Source organism: Heterodontus francisci, chromosome 13 (assembly GCF_036365525.1).
Source record: "Heterodontus francisci isolate sHetFra1 chromosome 13, sHetFra1.hap1, whole genome shotgun sequence".
Classification (NCBI taxonomy): domain Eukaryota; kingdom Metazoa; phylum Chordata; class Chondrichthyes; order Heterodontiformes; family Heterodontidae; genus Heterodontus; species Heterodontus francisci.
The window spans coordinates 110,379,026-110,394,645 of NC_090383.1; the positions used below are offsets into that span (position 1 = coordinate 110,379,026).

At 42.3% G+C, this 15,620-nt stretch overlaps 1 protein-coding gene across 4 annotated transcripts in view; it reads left to right on the plus strand.

Moving 5' to 3' along the window:
* smyd3 (SET and MYND domain containing 3) overlaps window positions 1-15,620 on the plus strand; it is a 737,952-nt gene that overhangs the window by 231,456 nt on the left and 490,876 nt on the right. For 3 of the 4 annotated variants that reach the window (XM_068045419.1, XM_068045418.1, XM_068045420.1), the window contains one exon: window positions 5,434-5,570. In XM_068045419.1, coding sequence (XP_067901520.1) covers window positions 5,434-5,570 — 137 coding nt within the window. Of the gene's footprint in view, window positions 1-5,433; window positions 5,571-15,620 lie in introns of those variants that run through there. The other variant, XM_068045422.1, reaches the window with a different exon arrangement.

A 15,620-nucleotide genomic window follows, 5' to 3' on the forward strand; every position in this document is an offset into this window, starting at 1 on the left:
TAAGTCATTTACGTGACTGTTTACATATTGAATTTCCCTCTGTTCTTGGTTCCAGTGGCGATGTCCTGGGCTTGTCAGTTTGAAAACCTGTGCCTTAAGGTAGTGTGATTGGAATATTTGAAACTCAGATTCATACGACAATATGAGGAATAATAATAATAACAATAAGGAGGAAAGCCTTAGACTACAGGATGATATAGATGGGCTGGTAAAATGGGCGGAGCTGTGGCAAATGGAGTTTAATCCTGAGAAGTGTGAGGTGATGCACTTTGGGAGGTCTAACAAGGCAATGGAATATATGATGGATGGTAGGAACCTAGGGAGTACAGAGGGTCAGAGGGACCTTGGTTTACTTGTCCATAGATCACTGAAGGCAGCAGCACAGATAGATAAGGTGATTAGGAAGGCATACAGGATACCTGCCTTTATTAACCGAGGCATAGAATATAAGAGCAGGGAGGTTATGATGGAGCTTTATAAAACGCTGGTTCGGCCACAGCTGGAGTACTGTGTACAGTTCTGGGCACCACACTATAGGGAGGATGTGATTGCACTGGAGAGGGTGCAGAGGAGATTCACTAGGATGTTGCCTAGGCTGGAGCATTTCAGCTATGAAGAGAGACTGGATAGGCTGGGCTTATTTTCCTTGGAGTGGAGAAGGCTGAGGGAGGATAGAGGTATACAAAATTATGAGGGGCATTGATAGGATAGATCGGAAGAAACTTTTGCCCTTAGCAAAGAGGTCAATAACTAGGGGGCATAGATTTAAGGTAACGGGCAGAAGGTTTAGAGGAGAGTTGAGGAAATGTTTTTCACACAGAGGGTGGTTGGAATCTGGAACAAACTGCCTGAAGGGGTGGTAGAAGCAGGAACATTGACGACATTTAAGAAGTATTTAGATGAGCATTTGAAACGCCATAGCATGCAAGGTTATGGGCCAAGTGCAGGGAAATGGGATTAGTTTGGTGCTTGATGGTTGGCGCAGGCGCGTTGGGCCAAAGGGCCTGTTTCTGTGCTGCAATACTCTATGACTCTGTGACTCTAATATTTCGATGTGATCCCATTGCTCGTAGGCCACTCTAATCAGTCCACTGGGAAGTGTTTGTGGACAAGAATGTGTCTTTTTGACCAACTTTTAATGTTGGAAAGCTTCCTTTTGTGTGTGTGGGGGAGGGGAAGTAGATTGACTTGATCTTTTCTTTAAAAAAATGTCTACGTGAAAGATAATGTATAAAAAAAATTATAAATATCTCCTTTCAAACAGAAGAGATGCATCTGTGTCGAGCATTAATGAGATAACCTCATGCTCAACAAAATGACAAATACCCAATCCACAGTCTTGTGAAGTTGTCTATCCGCAAATTTAATTTCTAATAGCCTCAGGCTGTTTACATTACATAAATAATTAGATGATGATAGATTGACAAATCTTGTATTATTCCAGTATGTGAGATGTTGAAGTATTGTAATTGTCATCACATTTCTTCTTACAATATTCCAGGAGGTAAAATATTAATGTTTTTTAATTGTTAAGATGTATTACTTTAACTGCATAGTGGGCAAATTAGGATGAGTTTCACATAATGTGCCTTAGAAAATTGATGTTAGATTACATAGGATATGCAGCACAGAAGCAGGCCATTCGGCCCAACCAGTCCATGCTGGTTGAACATCTTCACGTCCTTCCTCATCTAACTGTATTCGCATAACCCTCTGTTCCTTTCTCCCTCATGTTTTTATCTCACTTCCCCTTAAATGCATGCACACTATTCATCTTAACTGCTCCCTATGGTAACGAATCCCACATTTTCACCACCCTTTGGGTTAAGGAGATTTCTCCTGAGTTTCCTATTTCTTTTCTTGGTGACTGTCTTCGATTGGAAGGATTGAGTGATATAATGTGTAATACAGTAAAAGCTTTTTGTTATCCAGCATGTGCCGCACTGGAGAGGTGCCAGATAATAAAAAATTCTGGTTAATCAAGAGCTGGGCTTACCAAGGCAATACAATAGTTTTAGTTTTAAGAGAAATGATTGTACAAAGTACAAGAAAATGTCCAAGTGCAGTGCCACGAAGAGAACTTTCGACAGCATCAATAACTAACATCGAGAACAATCAACTGCATTCAGGAAAAACAGTCTGCGAGAGCTTTGTGAGATGCCTGGAGGTGCCGGATAGATTCCGGTTACTAAAATTGAGACCTGTTTAGGGAGATTTTGGAAATTTTGGCAAATAGAGCTTGCCAGTTGGTGAAGTGCCAGATAACAAAGCTTTTACTGCATTGAGATCTTTTGGATGGGAGATTCCTGCAGCAATGATCTGGTTGCGAGTGTGTCCTGTAAATAGGACTCAAGTCCTTTAAGTATCTGCCTCTCTTGCGATTGAAATGTTTTGTGCCTCACGTGTGTCCATCACACTTGTACCTGTTTAGCTTAAATACCGTGTTCATAAAACAGTAGAAAACCATAATTGAATATGCAGGGAGTGTACCAATGAAAGAACAGATCAGGAACCAGTGAGATAACTGCCAGGCAACTTGCCAATAAATAAACAGGTACAGCAACCAATCAGGAGTCTTTCGATGGAAAACATCTACCAATGAAACCAGGAGAAAGGAGAGGGAACCAATAGAAATCCCTTTGACCTCTATTTGTTTCCTTAGCCAGTTGACCGGATAGGACAAAGGTTAAAAATGTAATTTATGGCCTAGCAATTTGATTTTAAAGAAGTTTATTTGGTAAAAACAGTTATTTACAAAATTGCACAATCCCTCTTGAAAACACATCCAATAGGAATTTTGTTTCTGTTGCAGCAGTGTTGTTTTTCTTGGCCTTGAGTCAGGTCATATCAATCTCCTCCTTGTACTTACTACACTCAGTCCTCTCCCCAGATTGCATTCCTCTCCCTACCCACTGCACCAACTGCTACTGCAACCTCATTACTTGCAAACCTCCAAAAAAAAATCGCCCCCTCTCACTCTAACGCACTTCCTTTTTCTCCGCTAGTACTGTCAAAGCAGAGGAACCCCTCATCCCCAAATCTGCAAAATGCCAGGACTACTTTCCCCAGAGCTGTTTGAGTAATTCGATAGGAAATTTAAAAAGAAAGGCTGGTAGTTGTAATCCATTTCCCCAGTTGATCACTAAATTTTCTTTGCTCGATGGGATTTGATTCATAATATATGCGGCAAATGCTGGTTCAGATCGAGCTCTGATTTGAAGTAAAATGCAATCAGATTTGCGTAAGCTTGCTTCTATTTCTGTGAATACGTCAGAGCAGATAGATATCACATAGTGTGTAATCTGTGTGCCTGTTTCTCCACAAACTATTAATGCTCACAATGCAACAGAATCTGGGCAGGCGAGAGGCCTGGCTTCCTGAAAGCATAGAGCTACAGTCCTTATGGCTGAACCCATCACGTAAACATCGGTGCGTCATTTACTTATGAAGTGTAGTCACCGTTACAATGCCAGGAAACCAGCAGCCAGTTTACGTATGGCAAAGAGCAGTGATCAGGTAATCTGTTTTAGTGATGTTGACTGAGGACTAATTGTTGGCCAGGTCACCAAGGAGAATGACCCTGTTCTTCTTCAAATACTGCCATGGTATCTTTAATGTCCGACTGTGAGAGCCGATGGGTCGCCGTTTAACATTTCATCCAAAAGACGACACCTCCAATAGTGCAGCATTCCCCCAGTGCTGCATTGAAGTATCAGCCTAGATTATGTACTGAAGTCTCTGGACTGGGACTTGAACACACAACCTTCTGGGTTCAAAGGTGAGTGTGCTCTCCATTGTGTAATGGCCGACAGACAGCTCATGTTTATAATGATTGAGTTGTCAGTGTAGCCTTAATTTTATCGCCAATGTAACCCTACCTATTCTCTGAAATGTGCTTTTGTCCCACAGTTTAATAGCATTTCATTTATTAATAATTTTCTCCATTTCCATCAGCGTAAATGAATCAAATCCAATTCAATATATTGCTTCTAGCTACAGAGAATTGTCAAATTCTGTAAATACAAATGAACGGTAACATCAGCATTTTAAAGTGTATGGGAAGTAATTGCGAAGCATACAAGACGGCTGGAAAGGAAATCATCAGAGAGCACAAATAACCTTGAATTTACATCGTGCTTTATCACTCTCTCAGAACAATCCCAAAGTGCTTTATATACACTGAATTATTGTTGTAGACAAATGTAGCTATTTTGGAGGGGGAAAGCTGCTTTTCACTTGTTTGCTAATTTATCTTAAACTGCCTGTTGCAAAGATGCTCCTTTGCTTGTCACAACGTGTTCTCTAAAGGCCTATCGTATATGCATAAGTCAGAAATGCAAGCCTGTGGATAGTTGTTCTAGAGCATGCCTTGGAAAATAGGCGTTTATTTTGTTAGAACAACACGGATTACGGAGTAATATAGAAGCAGACCCCATTCAGTCCAGCGAGTCTGAGCTGGCTCTTTCGATGAGAAATCCAGTTAGTCCGAGTCCCCCTCTCTTTCCCCATATACCTGCTAATTTATTTCTCCTTCAAGTACTTGTCTAGCTCCCTTTTGAAAACTGCTCATGAATCTGTGTCCACCAAACTATCAGGAAGTGCATTCCAAATTTGGTAGAATTTTATGACTAAAGCTATGGAAGGATGGGACAGGGCCAATAGATATAGACCATTTTCAGTTGCAGAGAGGTTAAAATGAAAGTCCATCGATCCAAGATTAAATGCACTATGTTTAGAGCAGTGGACAGGAGAAATGGTGAGTGGTGATGCTGTGGAATTTGCTTTCACAGTTAGTGACTGAGAAAGCAAATATGTTGACATTCAAGATTAGATTGGATTGGTGGATGAAGGATCCGAGGGACAGGGTGGATATTTATGCTTGGGGAGGGTAAATGCTGACACGGACTGGTCGGGCAGAATGGCCCGTTTCCGTTTTGCAAACTTCTATGTATTTCCAGAACTGGTGGCAGCGACCCTTCCACTCGGGAAGCAGCACACACTGACCGGCTGAGCTTGACAATTTATGGGTGCTCATCCATGAATCTATTGTTTGTTAGTTTTGTGATACAAGGACATTTCCTCACATGATTTGCTTTTTTGCCACTGGCCTCTGTCTTGTCTAAACAAAAACAAATTGCACCAATCCTCGCCACAGAGATTTGAAGAAAACAAATGCCTTCCTTGCAATATGCTGCAGTTTGATTGATCACCTGCCCTGAAAGATGCTGTCCATTTTTTTTTTTGTGCACAGCGCTGAGTGGCAGGAGCTTGTTGTATGCTTCATGTATGTTATTTACCTGTCAAAACTGCAAAGATATATGCTTGTGCCCGTTTCAAATTGAATTGGGGAGTAGATGTGTCTAGACAGACCAGCTGCCGCAAAACATTTTTTTTCATTGTTGTTGACGACCAGTTTTCTTCATTCCTTCCCAGATATCAAAGAGATGAGTGAAGAAATGAAAGGAAGCCTTGGGCAACTTACAGTCATGCTGCAATTTTATGTGAAAGAGGAAATTCACGACGCATCCCAGCTGCCTCCTGGTTTAAATCTTCTTCATCTCTTCGGTCAAGTAAGTTTTTTTTTAAACTTACTGGCGTGAGGATTGAAATGTTATTGAACTGGCCAAGGCAGTTCTCTGTAGACTGGCCCTGTGAATTACTGAGCCTGATGCAGTGATTTGGAGGCTAAGTGTGTTTACTGGATATGGTATTGCAGGTCTCTGAATTGAGATAAAACCAATATAACTGCGCACAACTGATACTCGGAGATCCTGCCGCATAAAAATGTTACTCTGAAGATGTACATCATGAGACACTATAAAGGGAATGGAAGTGAAAGAACTCATCTGCTGCCAATTAGCCGCATTTCTGTTGAGGATAAATTATTCTAGGAACTGCTAGTTCTCTTCAGTAAATGTTGTAAATAATACCAGTTAGGTGTCAATGAATTGCAACACAATCCAATCTCTGTTTTCAGATGAAAATATTAACAAGTTGAATGTCATTCTTGGACTTGATGATCTTTGCGTTCCTGTGTTGCAATTCATTGCAAGGTTTGAAGAATCTACACTTAATATTGAAAATCCCCAAAACACAGTGCTTTATTTCCCAGTAGACTCTTATTGTTCACCATTCTGATATCCCAAAGCCTTTCAGTTGTAATTTTTGCAAACCCCCACCCTGGGCCTTGGAACGGCCTTGCTGTTTGACGCATGCATTCATTTACCATTGCCAAGTGTCATTGTTGGGGCTCTTCAGTTCTACATGGCACAGAAACAGCAACAGGTTGAGTTTCACTCTAGTGAGCAGTGTGTCAGGCATTTGCAAGGGTTGTGACTCTTCCCACTTGGCTCCAGATAACGGTGCAAGACAATTCCCTGGACGGGAAGGGTGAAGCCAGTTGAACCAGTGACCAGAAGCTTTCCAGTGATCTATGATAATTTGTTGATTCTGCTTGAACAGCACAATCTGAGCTCATTCTAATCTGAGCACAATTTGAGCTTGTGCAAAGGAAGTGTCTCCTTAACACAGTAAGGGAGTTCATTGAATGTCAAGCAAGTAGAAACTCTACTTGTGTCGATTGTCTCATTTGTTCTACTTCGAGACTGTTAATAGTGATGGGTTTCTGAGTATTAGACAGTTGGCAGACAACAAAACTTTTTTTGTATGCACCTTAGTTGAGACAATACTAATTGATGAAATAATCATGTCTGTGCCTTGATTGTTAACTACTTATACTACTGGGGAAAGACATGCCATTTTTCACCTTCAAATCAGTCATTCAGATATCAAATAAAATGTTTGGAATTGTGTAGTGGGATGTAGCACTTTATCATACATGGCTGAAACTCGCATCTTATGTGTATCGTAACATCCAAGCACATCTACCCACTCTATGTACAGCCACTAGGACAGGAAGAGAAATTGTTTGAATGTACCAACAGGAATGGGGGGGGGGGGATGGCTGCCTCAGGAGTGAATTCTACACTTGTATTAAGTGGCCAATGTGTTTTTTGTTGCCCGTGTGGTGAGAGGGAGGTGAGATTAACAACTGAAGTAGTTCTTTGACAAGTCCAAGCTTGGCTTTTGCTTGGTAGCTTTTAGAAGTTTGTGTGTGTGTGTGTGTGTTTCTGTGTTTGTTACAGATCTTGTGCCTGCACAGACATCCTGTCAACTGTTCTGTTATGGTCACATTTATTAGAGAAACTGCCTATGTAAACACGTCACACTGAATTACAAAGTTTCCCAAGTGGAGGTGGCCTTTTGTCAACTTGCCCCAGGATGCATATTTACTGTTGGTACTGTAACACTGATCATTTCATCTCTCTTCATATAATAGTTTTTGAAATCTAATATGACTGCATGTTTTTTTCCAGTTCTAAACCCTGATCTTACCTCAGTTTTTTGAAATCTATAACTGCTATCGAACACGCAACCTCCCAAGTATATTTGTACCAGTGTTATAGTAAAGCATGAACTTAGCTCTAGATGCTGTGAATTTTATTCATGCCTCTGTATGTTATGCAGTCTGGGATATTGTGTCTGACATGGTATAATTATGGCTATGTGTAAAGCATGTTGTGCCAAGTTTGTCATGTCCCATGCAACATGAAGTGTAAAGTGGCAGAGCTGTTTTGTGGGCTAGAGTGCAATATCATTGGCAATGAGAGGTCAGTGTGCTTCAAACCATCTCACTTTAGTCACATTGGAGCAGAGTTGACCTGAGCTGGGCTGTGCTCGGCCTACGTTTCTCTTTGCACTTTAGACCAGAAAACGTACGACCATATGAGTTGGGGGCAGAAGTAGGCCATTCGGCCCATCAAGCCTGCTCTGCCATTCAATAAGATCATGGCTGATCTGTTTGTGTCTCGAATTCCACACTCCCATCTACCCCCGATAATCTTTGATTCTTATTAGCAAGGGAATCAATCTAACTCCGCCTTAAAAATATTCAATGGCCCCGCCTCCACCACCTTCTGAGGCAGTGAATTCCAAAGTCATGCAACCCTCAGAGCAAAAATTTCTCCTCATCTCTGCCCTAAAAGGGCGACCCCTAATTTTAAAATAGTGGCCCCTAGTTCTGGACTCACCCACAAGAGGAAACATCCTTTCCACATCCACCTTGTCAAGACTGTTGAGGATTTTATAAACTTCAATCAAGTCTCCCCTCATTCTTCTAAACTCCAGTGAAAACAAGCCCAGTCAGTCCAACCTTTCTGTCCAATCTGTCCAATTTATGCAATGTCAAGCTTCCCAGCTCAACAACTTGAACTGACGCTGTCCTATTCCTATTAGCTCATCAACAAGAGACAGCTCTCAAAATCTTGTCAACGCTCTGCACTAGATTGGATCCTAATGTTTGCACCCACTGTGTACACTATGAAACAATGCACACGTGGGTTAAAGACACTTGTACGGATTGAATTGATGGGAATTTCTGAAAACTCAGGGCTACTGATTATGGCCGGTTGCAAATAGTGTTTGCATTTATGTCAATTCATTCAGTAATAATGTGATGGTAGAGTGTCCTCTTTCTCTTAGTCTGTCTTGGAAAAAGTGCAAAGGTTAAATTTCTACTGAATGAGTCCGGTTTGCATCGGAGATGTGTATATTGAGTGAGAACAATAAAGTAAATCAGTCCTCCATAAAACCTGCTGAAGTATCTTGGGTTTCTGTAAACTTCCAGCATCAAGGCTGCAGTGACTATTTTATGGGTTGCAGTCCCTTGAAGCTTCCTGTGTTAATGCAATCTCCAACTGATGGTCTGAATTCATGAGCTGATGGACTTGCTAATCACAAATAGAGACCATTATTAATTTTCATATTGCAAGAGGTGCATTTTCCTCAGTTCGTTATTGCTCGCTGCCAATTCAGAGCATGGTTTCCCATTTCCGACCAATGCTGATTTATTTTGTTTGCTAACAGCCAGTTGAGGAAATAATTCCCGACTGTCATTTACAATTTGCGTGTGTGCGTGTGTGTGTGTGTGTGGTGTTTCAGTCATTTTCGGATAAACAACAAATGTGGATGTCAGATATATTTATTACTGTTGCTTTGCCAATAACCTGAGGTTATTATGCATGTTGACTCATGATGTGAACTAAGCTGGGGCTATTAGAGATTTGTTTCTCCTCAGATTGGAAGAATACCCCTCTTGTTTTCCTACTGTTGGATCTAATTTTGACAGGCTGTTTGTAATTGTCTGGTTTTGCGATAGTGACCACGTGATCTTCTCTGACTTGTCAGTCAGGCGCATTTCATCCCAGTCTCGAATGTGCTGAGCAAGGATTTTCAACAGCAGTTGTAATTTGTCTGTTTCTGCATCATTCACCCAGAATGTCACTAACATGGCTATTTACCTGGAAACAAACCCAACGTTATCACTCCACTTTGGAAAGTGTTAGTTTAATAAGTAAACTAAGACCTTATCACTGAATTCTCCAAATCATTGACCACTTGTGTACAATCTTGGTGTTTGGGTTGATCTTTTGTAGTTTTTCCCCGATGTCTAAAATTTGAAAAAAAAATCTCTTCCTGCAAATTTACCTCTGCTCGTTCTCTCCTCTTTGTTAGTCTGTCTTCCTGCATTCAAACAGTGACTGCACTTCAAAATAAATGCTTCACAGAATCGGTAAAGCACAGAAGGAGGCCATTCGGCCCATCGTGTCTACGCTGGCTCTCCAAATAAGCAATTCATCTAGTGCTGTTCCCCCGCCTTCTCCCTGTAACCCCACACATTCTTCCTTTTCAGATAACAGTCTAATTCCCTTTTGAATGCCTTGATTAAACCTGCCTGCATCATACTCTCAGGCAGTGCATTCCAGACCTTAATCACTTGGTGCGTGAAAATTTTTTCCCTCGTGTCACTTTTGCTTAATTGACTGACTGTAAAGTGCTTTGGGGTGTCCTGAGGTTGTGAAATATGCAATATACCTGGAATCATTTTCTTTTTTTTGTTCTTACTCTGTACGCATCACACTTTATTTTGTTATCCATATCTGCTTGTCTCTGATTATCCTTTACGCTTTTTCTCCCTCTTCCTGTTTGTTTCCTACCTCCATCTTCATGAAATTCTCTTTCCTGTCTGTCTTTTGTTTGATCTGTATGCCTCTCACGCACTACGGGGAGGGATTTTATGTGGGGAACGCGGCCAGTGGCTGAAGAGCCAGTGAGTACCCCGCGACGCCTCCTCTGGGGAAGGCCCTGCCTTGTTGGCAGCGAGTTCCAGGTCATTGCCACCCGCTGTGTAAAGAAGTTCTTCCTCCTATTCGCCCAGAACTTTCAATCTGTGTCCCTAGTCCTTGTACCATCAGTTAATGGGAACAGTTTTTCCTTGTCTAACCTAAAGCCTGTCATAATCTTGGACACCTTGATTAAATCTCCCCTCAATCTCCTTTGTTCTCGAGAATGAACCCAGCTTTTCCAACCTAACCTTGTAACTAAAATCCCCCATCACTGGAACCATTCTGGTAAATCTCCTCTGCACCCTCTCGAGGACCCTCACATTCTTCCTAACGTGTGGTGACCAGAACTAGATGCAATACTCCAACTGGTACCTAACCAGAGCTTTATAAAGGTTCAGCATAACTTCCCTGCTTTTGTACTCATGCCTCTATTTATGAAGCCCAAGATCCCATATGCTTTACTAAGCACTCTCTCAATATGTCCTGCCACCTTCAAAGATTGATGCACATGTACCCCCAGGTCCCTCTGTTCTTACGCACTTTAGAACTCTGCCGTTAAGTCTATATTGCCTCACTATTTTACTGAGCAGCCCCACCATGAAGGTGATGGCTGCTGCCAGTAATGCACCCATCGGAGGCCAAGGATCGTCGAGGGACCCAGGCCACAGGTTAGTCGGGATGGGAGTCGCGGGGGTAGGGGTTGTGGGGGGTCAGCAGCAAGGGCAGAGGTGTGGCTCTCAGCGGGCTCCCCTTCCCGATGCAGCATCCCTTGATCAGGCCTTTGAACGAGGGACACCGTCCCTGAAGCTGGCAAGCAGCCCGCATGGGTTTACTTGGTGTGTTCGCTATGTGGCGACAGGCCAGCCTGCTGCTGGGCTAATACTGGCAGTGGCGAGGTGGCACCCTTAATTGGACATTGATTGTCCACTTAAGGGCCTCAATTGGTGGGGGTGTGGGAAGGCCGTCCATGGGCTTAATCGGGGTGGAAGTGGGAAGGTGGCGGGGTTCTCCACCTCCCAAACTTGCTGGGGCGGGGAGGGGGGTGGTGGGGAAGAGCATAAAGTCCCTCTCTTCATAAGTCTTGCTTCCTCTGCCTGCATGTCTCTCTTTCACGTGTCGGGCACATAACTGATCTGCTGAGCAGGAGTTGGCAACCTTAATACATCAAAAATGCAATATCTTAAGAGTCGCAATGCTGTTACTCAAATGCCAATAATAACAAAGAAAAGACATCTGCACATTTCTATACATCGTTAAGGTTTTGACAAAAAAGTTGTTAATTGAATGGTACTTTTTCACAAGTACAATGTTAATAGAAGTTTGAAAAAACAAAAGCCACTTAATTACCATCAAAATGGGTTTGAGTGATCAAGGTCAGGAGCCGCACTTGAGTCCTTAATGAGTCACGTGCGGCTCCGGAGCCGCAGGTTGCAGACCCCTGCCTTGAGGTGTCAAATGGACATGCTTTCTGCCACAAGGAACTTGGATGGGAAAGTTTTCCTGCTCCATTCTTTGATCCTCTCTCTGCCAGTCCTGAATGCAATGTTTACCTGAAGCTGCTGCTTGGATGGAGGAGTGGACTCGTCTTTGGGCTCACAGAATCACAGAATTGCTACAGCGCAAAGAGAGGCCATTCAGCCCATCGTGTCTGCACCGGCTCTCTGAATGAGCAATTCACTTAATGCCATTCCCCCACCTTCTCCCCATAACACTGTACATTCTTCCTTTTCTGTTAACCGTCTCCATATGGAGATCCCTGGACTTGTGATAATTCCCACTCGCAGCAAAGGGTCTCCACCAGGTGCGAAGCAGTTGGGATCTGTAGGTGGGACAAGTCCTGAGAAAGTCAATAAAGTGATGGATTGCGGCTGTGAATCAGATTGGGAATAAGAAGATTCGAAGGGTAGGCTTGCCTATAAGCCGCTATGGTCAAGGAGGGGGCAAGAGTGTGACATGGAGGAGAGTAGCTATGTGAATTAGGAAGGAGGGGGTTAAGGTAGATCATATGTTTCTACCAACTGGGGAATGTGTAGGGATTGGAATAGAGTTCTTTCATGGACTGTTTGAAATGAGTGTCTCTTAGAGTGGGGAGTGGCATTAGATGACGGGGGTTGCCTCTGAAAAGAGAGAGCAGCTCTTAATGTATCTTTTGGGAAATTATATTATTGGTTTGATGAGCATGTATTGATTTAGCAATTGTGAAATAAGTGTTAGAATTCACCAGATTGCACCATGTTTAAACACAAAATGTCTATGTTTTCTGGTAGAGCACAGCCTCATGCATTTTAAAATGTTTCAATGCTGTAGTTTAATTAGACACTGGCAGATTGAAGCTGCAGTTTGCAAACAGAAGGGATAATTAACCATCTTGTCTGCATTTGATTTGTAAAGGAAAGGAGTAAAAGTAATGAAAATGTGATGAGATGGCATCCATTGGCAGTGATCTCCCTTTAATCAGGTTGTTAATAAACAATCATCACTCAAATTGCTATGCCCTTGAAGTGTACTGAAAATGGGAAGTGGGAGGGGAGAAAAGATGAGGCTTAAGCTTTCCTCTGGTCTGTCGGCTGCTGCCAATGTTTTTGCATGCTGAGAATATGCTCTGGTTATCATGGGGTTTTTTTGACACCGTCTACAAAAAGCAATGCAGCTGTTGCATTGTGTCAGGCTTGTTTCTCTTCAGGTTGTCACTTAATATTAAGCACTGCACTGATCCAGCCCCAGCATATGGCATAAAGATACTTGGCTTATCCTGAAATTTAACCTTCGTATGTCGTGAGTCAGCTACTCTTGGGGGAAAATAGATGAGCCCTTATTTTCATTTTGGGATTTGTGAAGGAAACTATTTTGGATTCAGTTTGTTCTGTATTTTCAGAGGGAGTTAGGCAAACACTTGGAATAAGGAAAAATATTCCAAGGTACGGGGAAAGAGATTATATAGCTCTGGAGCTAGCACTGAATGGCGACCTTCTGTACTGAACTTTCTGTGATTCTGTTCAGGGTATTTCATCACATTCCAAGAATACTATCTTATTTGGGAGTCCTGCCTGTGATTCTTCTGCCAGTTTGAGGCTTTGATGGTAGACAACAAGAATCGTAGAACTTTCAGGAAATGTGGGGAACATTTGACCCATCATGCCTGTGCTGATATTAGCTCTTCAGCTGAAGCTATCCACTCTAATACCAATATTGCAACCCTTTCCTGTATCCCTTCCTGTATTCTTCCTTTTCCAATTCCCTTTTCAATTATGCTTTAGTTCCGGCTTCAATAGGTACTTGTAAAGCGTTCCATGTTTCAGTGACCACCGTGTGAACGATCCCTTCTAACTTCTCCTTTCTAGTCATAATCCTCAGTTTATGTCTGCTTGTTACTGATATGCCAAGCAGTAGAAGCAATCTACTTAACCATCTCAAAGTCTCCAATAATTTTAAAAACTTCTACTGGATCTCCTCTAACCTTAGCTCTTCCAGTGAGAACAAAAAAAAAAATCACTTTTTGAGCCTTTGTTCACAAGTTGAACAGCTCATTTCTGGCATCGTTCTAAAGAATTGTCACAGTTCCATTTCTATGGTTCTCACTTTAATGGAATGTCTGAAACTGAACATACTGCTGCAACTGTACCTAACCAGTAACTTGTATAAATTCAGCATCAGTTGGTTCTTTTGGATTTGCTAGCCCTATATGTGAAGTCAAATTTCTATTTGCCTTTTTATGGCCTTGCTTACTGCACTCCCTGATCAATGTATCTGATTTTTATATCTGTACCTTCACTCTGTTAAAAATAGCATTTCAGGTCATTGAGTCATAGAGTTATACAGTACAGAAACAGGCCCTTCGGCCCATCATGTCTGTGCCGTCCATTAAGCACCTATCTATTCTAATCCCATTTTTCAGCACTTGGCGCGTAGCCTTGTATGCTATGGCATTTCAAGTGCTCATCTGAATACTTCTTAAATGTTGTGAGGTTTCCTGCCTCTACCACCCTTTAAGGTAGTGGGTTCCAGATTCCAACCACCCTCTGGGTGAAAACATTTTACCTCAAATCCCCTCTAAACCTCCTGCTCCTTACCTTAAATATATGCCCCCTGGCTATTGAGCCCTCCGTTAAGGGAAAAAGTTTCTTCCCATCTATCCTAGCAATGCCCCTCATAATTTTGTATACCTCAATCAGGTTCCCCCTCGGCCTTCTCTGCTCTAAGGAAAACAACCCTAGCCTTTTCAGTCTCTCTTTATAGCTGAAATGCTCCAGTCCAGGCAACATCCTGGAGAATCTCCTCTGCACTCTCTCCAGTGCAATCACATCCTTCCTATAATGTGGTGACTAGAACTGTACACAGTACTTCAGCTGTGGCCTAACTAGCGTTTTATACAGCACCATCATAACCTCCTTGCTCTTATATTGTTTGCCTCGGCTAATAAAGACAAGTATCCCATATGCCTTCCTAACCACCTTATCTACCTGTGCTGCTGCCTTCAGTGATCTATAGACAAGTACACCAAGGACCCTTTGACCCTCTGTACTTCTTGGGGTCCTACCATCCATCATATATTCCCTTGCCTTGTTAGTCCTCCCAAAATGCATCACCTCACACTTCTCAGGATTAAATTCCATTTGCCACTGCTCCGCCCATCTTACCAGCCCATCTATATTGTCCTGTAGTCTAAGGCTTTCCTCCTCACTATTTACGACACCGCCAATTTTTGTGTCGTCTGTGAACTTACTGATCATACCTCCTATATTCAGGTATATATTCCTATATATAGGTCACCGTCCCTTTCTCTCAAAAATGGACTACTAAACATTTCTTTGCATTGAACTGAGGAAGAAAGAACTGAAGGTTTAGGGTTAGATGAAGCAGAATGGGAGGAGGCTCGTGTGGAGCATAAACACTGGCCTCTATCAGTCGCACTCGAATGGCTATTTTCTGCTGTAAATTCAATGTAATTCTTTGAACTGTATCTGCCCATTTTACTGACCTGTCTGTCCTCCTCCAATCACTTGCATTTTCCCCCCACAGATCACCATATTCCCTACCTTGGCCTCAACAGCAAACTTCATTATCACTTCTGTTGCGCTCTAAATCAAGGTGCTAGCACAGATCCCTTGGCACACCACAACCCCCATCCTGCTCATTTGAAAAGCATCCCTTTACCCCTACCTTCTGCACTTGACCATCTCTTAATCTATGTATCCATATTCCCTTCAAAACCACGTGGCTTGATTTTTACTGTAAGCCTCTTATAGGTCACATAATTAAATGTCATCCAAAAATCCTTATAGACAGCATCCAGTGCACTCCATTTAGTTCTGCAGTCTGCGATTTCTTCACATTTCAAATTAATCAATTGCGATGTGCACTTTTAGGGACAATGGAACAGGAGTAGATCATTTAGCTCCTTGAGCCATTCAATTAGATCATGGCTGATCTGTATCA